At 33.7% G+C, this 5,651-nt stretch overlaps 1 protein-coding gene across 1 annotated transcript; it reads right to left on the reverse strand.

Annotated features, from left to right (window-relative positions):
* Positions 1–389: 389 nt before the first annotated feature.
* LOC130047619 (protein BTG1-like) lies at positions 390–5,186 on the reverse strand. The gene has a single exon (XM_056142995.1). It carries the CDS (start codon positions 1,523–1,525, stop codon positions 1,013–1,015), a length of 513 nt encoding a protein of 170 aa, XP_055998970.1. The 5' UTR covers positions 1,526–5,186; the 3' UTR covers positions 390–1,012.
* Between the last annotated feature and the right edge of the window lie 465 nt (positions 5,187–5,651).

A 5,651-nucleotide genomic window follows, 5' to 3' on the forward strand; every position in this document is an offset into this window, starting at 1 on the left:
CCTTAATCAATATTTCTTCATAAACATATGGTGACATTTACACCACCCACATAATTCTTCCTCAGACTTCCATCCAATTCTTTTATTTTTATTATATATATTTTTATGGAATTAAACTGAATGGCATCAATCAGCCATTAAAATTCCATCACTTCAGCAATTATTCCTTTTCCCTGAACACTTCTCGACACTATGTGTCATAAGCCACTTGACAGAGGTACCTGTCACATGCAAGTTTATTTCCTTATGTTTCCCCAAAAATAATTCACCAATGTGATAATATCCAACCTTTGTGATGTAATTTTTTTTCTCTCCTTTTACATTTCCCTCTTCAGTCATAAACCAACAATAAAATCATTCATCCTGAGAAATAATGACATAAGGTTCACTGTTTTTGCAACATATAAATTAATTTATTCTGACATTTTGACATTTTTTTTTCAGTATTTTCCCCTTATTTCTTAGAAATTATGCACCTGTTAAAAAGGAGCAAATATATTTCTATACAATGCCCCTGAAAACAACTGTTCACTCATACAAATTGGGTATACAAAATACATACACTATAGAGATCAAAAATGGGACGCATATCGGTCATGAAAGACTTAAAAATGCTTCAACCACTTTTTAGTGGAATTGCAAGTTAAAAAACAACCCTACGAGTCCCATTTAATGGCTGCAGGATTCTACCTGATTTTCAGTATAAAAAATCAGGTGATGTAGAAATAATATTTCCATTCATGCACATTTTCAATATCAAAATTCATCCTTCGTAAAATATTGCCCTTCATGTATATATATCACACACAATGGAATTTTGCTAGCACTACATCAAATCTACAACACATTTTTTCAAACACTTAACATGTAAAAAGAAAAAAAAAATATTTTCTTAAAAATAGAGTTGTTCCCATATTCGCAGTCCATTTTAACAATAAAATCGGTCGTTATCCGTGGAAAATATGTACAGATGATTGGCAGCATGACGAATGTGAAGAAAATGACATCACAATCAACTGTACACATATGCAGCAAACTGGTTGAGACTCATATCCCGAGGATATTCGTTCATGAACTGTCCTTTGCAAGAACTGGCTGAGAAAGGCATCATTTCCGATGATTCGATCGTATTGGATGATGATGATGATGATGAGTTTCCATTGCTTGTGTTGTTCGATTCAAATAGTACCCCTATGCTGCCATTTTCTCCTATGCGGTAGGACACATCAAAAGGATCCACCCAGATGGTGAGTTCTTTGGGAATACTTGAAAAAATGACTGTATCACTAAGGCCACATGAACGTCCTGCTTGCAGAATCAGAGGGTCCATCGAGTGATTGATTCGGATGCAGCGAAAACCGCTTCCTTTGTTTGGCTTGGATGGAAACCAGTGATTCTCATATTTGGAACTGAGGAGATGTTGCATGTTTTCATTGAAAATTTGTACTTGTTGTTCATTTACATACTTTGAAGTCCGTAGGATATTAGCTAGAAAGTCCACAGCACTTTTTACTTCTTTTTTCATTGTTCACAGATAACTGTTTCTCTAAGTGGCGAAATATTTCTTCCAATTTCTCGGTAACCGTTACGTATTTTGGAATAAGATGTAAACTCTTCAAGTTTCTTCAGGTGAATTCTTTACGATTTTTTTGTTTAATGACTGATTCTTACTACTGCCGCCCGTAAAATCTACCAGGATTCTTTCTCCGTCTCCCTCTTTGTTCGTTCGTTTCTTCCAGTATGGCGACCAGCCTTCTGTGTACATTAGTTTATTAGATTCGTGACGTCAATATTTCTGACATCACAATCGGCCAGCTTTAGACCAATGAAATTTGCGGATTTAATGAGTCGTGTTCCATATATGGAAGCCTCTAATTATAGATGGAAACGTCACAATATACTTGTTTATTATTCGGCTGTGACCGCTATTCGCTTTGTAGTTCTACTTTGACCTATATAGACACGCACGGTAACACATTCGAATATACCAGAATATTATTAGGCAATCCAAACGAAATGCACATCATGAATCGAGGAACATCACGGGAAGCTTACTACAGTACAGTTTTACATCAAACATTTAAATGTGATTGCCCGGTAATGCTTTTTTGAAATGCCCTGACATGACATCAGGTGATTTTACGCACGATACTACTCGGCTAATACATAAACAGTAAATACGGTAAACATCGCGTCAGACATGAGGCCCTTTAAGGGAAAGCGACAGAGACGTGACACCTATCACAAAAACGGGGGTATCCTGCGACGACCCCAGTGTAGGGAGCTTTTAGTGCGTTTTATCAGTTTTTAATTAGCTCTATATTCATATGTACCACAGATATGACTGATTAATTAAAATTATGTTTATTCACCAATCAATTAAGGGCCCTCGGGATTTTAACACTAACTTGGTGAGATTCCTTTACACACTAGTATACGTTATGAGTAAGTTGGATTCTGAAAACAATATCAAGAAGATGCACAATTTCAGGAATTTATATCCTACATGAGAAATACATAATATAGAATTAAAAATTGACTACGTCAATTATTATCATGCACGTAGCCCATCGTGGATCAGAGCATCGTCTTCATTGAACCGAACAAACATTTGGAAGAGCGATCCAAAAACAATTTTGAAAAAAAAATATATATATAATTTATAGTGTAAATTTTATACGTTTGCAGCTTTAGTCTAGGCTTAATGCTACCTTTTAAGTACTATCTTTAATAAAATAAACCTTTTCATCCCGAAATTTTAGAGTCTTCGGTCTTTTTTTTCCTTCTTTTTTTTTTCTTTTGTGTGTTTTTGGTCATATATGTATTTCTATGCAAATTTATAATGATTTAAAAGAAAGTTTTCTTAACAGTACGCGCTGCGGGGAGCATGTTACGGGTCATTAATTTTGTCGTGAAGCGATTAATTGGTACAGTTTCTTTGGCGGCTGATATAATGTACCTATAGAGTTTGTGACACCCCTGGACAGCGAAACACAATTACCCCGCGAGTAACCATGTAATATGTATCTAAAGAAATACCCGTTAAATAGGCGTAATCCACTTGAAAGGTTTCTGTATAAAGACAGCTCAAGGCGCTGAGTCGGTCAAAAGTGTGCCGCTTCGTACAATGGGTGAGAATTTCAGGGATGGAAATAAAGGACCGGGGAGGGGGGTGTCCGGCGATTTAATAGGCTTCATCTCTGCCGTCAAATTCAACATAACTCAAAATTGGACGTAGGTGTTGTCTTAGTACGGAAGTTGGAAAAAAATTGGATCTAGAAGTTTTCTCACGAATTTACAATTGACAACGCTTTGAATTTTATCGGTATTGTAGTTTTGAGTAGTCAATACATAATCCTGTGAGGAAAACAATGGATATAGCCAGAAAACATATTAATTGCTTATGCTTGCTTTTGGAAAACCTTTCAATAATTATTTTGGAGGTTGGATGGGTAGGGTCCTGGATCGCTCGCTACAGTTAGTGAGGGGGTGAATTAATGCTGGCTACACCACATATATAATCGTGTATTTTATGCATATCCAGAAATATTTTAATAAATTGTTCAATTTATATCCCTGTGTAATCTTCGACATTTTTTCTGTAGGCCTAGTTCTTTAAATAAAAATCCAAAATAAGTTACAATGTATTTTCAAAACATTTTTGATAAATTACAAGTTTAATAAAATAATTCATTAATCGTTAATTACTTTGTTAAGATTATCTCAGAGAGAGAGAGAGAGAGAGAGAGAGAGAGAGAGAGAGAGAGAGAGAGAGAGAGAATTTTGCAAATTGATTTGAAATGCTCTTAATTGTGTGTTGCATTGAAACGCGTGTTTCAAATAATTGGTGTGATACTATTTTGGTAAATATGATTTCTTTAAATTCTTTTTAAGTATAACTTACAGCATTTGTTCTCTCATACAATATCAAGCCATCACCTGTCTAAGTCTGCAATATTTCTTGGATGGTTTAGTTGACACATTCAATGAATATTTGTCAAAGATTTATATTGTTTGTAAACATTTTGTAATTTAACCTTCAGGAGAAATGTCCTAAGTCATTATACCATCAATACTATATTGATAATTCTATAGTGCACTATATTTTACCATGTGTAAATATTATTCATGCCGCTGTTAAAATAATTATATATGTAGATTTCAAATTATTTTACAAGTGTTATATAATTTTGTACATGTACTTAACGTACTTATTCGATTATTAGGCGGAGGGTTCATATAGTCTAAACCTACTTCCAAATCCCATCAATTTACTGAATAAATATTGTTTCATTTAACTATACCATGATTTCTTACACTGATTTAAAAGAATTGTGTATATCTTATTTTCTAACTAAGATAATTTACTTAATTTTCATGCCACACAAATGTTGATCCACATTTATTAAAAATTTTCGGACCAAGTTTAGACCGTGAATTCTTGCATTTTACAGTACACACAATAGTTTTGCAGAAAATTTAGAACTCTTCGAATTAAGTCCCCACCCCCACCAAAAAACCATCCTGATTAATACCTGCCAAGTTCCCCAAAATTCATGAAATTTGGTGCAGGTGTTTTCCAGTTCAATAGACGCTATTAAAATTTAGGGTGGAGTTTGATTTCATAACCCCGTAAAGCATCCCCACAATAAGTATTTGTCAAGCGTCTAATTTAGGGTCTGTTACTGAATTATGCTTTTTACATTTACCAACAACAGCGTGCATACTTTTGCCGAACAATTAATTGATATTCATACTTTAAAACTGTGCTCTATGATCTATATCATAGAAAAACGTACACATGTGTGCTATGCTTGTGAATTATTTGTTGGAAACAAAAAAACATTTTGTACTTTACTGTCCTGTGTATGACAAACATTGATTTCAATATTATGATATTTTTAGTGATAAATTATACTTTGGTACTGATCCCATTAAAGAAATTGTTAACCCATGCGATCAGTGATTATAATATTACAAAACGCTTGTGTAACTATTTAGATAGATGCTTTATGAGAAAACAAATTCATGGACTTTAAAGAACCGTATGAATATGTCTTATATATGCTATAGACATTGTGCCATATTTGTTTTTTTTTAATTTTCTTTTTGTTACATGTATATGTCATTTGTTTTGTTATTTTGACTGTATGCCAACATGGTGATGTCAATAACTAAATTGAAAATTGAATATCAAGATGTGAACCTTCACATGTTAAAGAGCTTCATGTATATTTATGTATATTTATTTTACAAATCCAATTCTGGGCCCTGTCGGACATGCAAGCTTAAGAAAAGAAGAAAACAGTAACAATCAAAAGACCAAATACAGAAAAAAAAGTTATTACTTCTCACATATTACATATTTGGCTTTCTTACTATCAAACTTGGACATACAATGTATCAGAAACCCTTCAGCAAAAATGTGTAATAACTAGTTAACAAAAATTAGGAATGTAATTACCAAGTACTGTTAAAGTACTGACATATCAAAAGAGAGATAACTCTTACACGGATTAAACCATTAAAACAAAATGGAGTGACATACCGCTTTATGACTGAATGTCGGTGGGTTTGCGACCCAAGTTTGTATCATTACCGCCAAAATAGTGGGAGGGGTGAAATCCCTAAAATGACAAACATTGACTACG

The sequence above is a fragment of the Ostrea edulis genome, chromosome 7 (assembly GCF_947568905.1).
Source record: "Ostrea edulis chromosome 7, xbOstEdul1.1, whole genome shotgun sequence".
Lineage (NCBI taxonomy): Eukaryota > Metazoa > Mollusca > Bivalvia > Ostreida > Ostreidae > Ostrea > Ostrea edulis.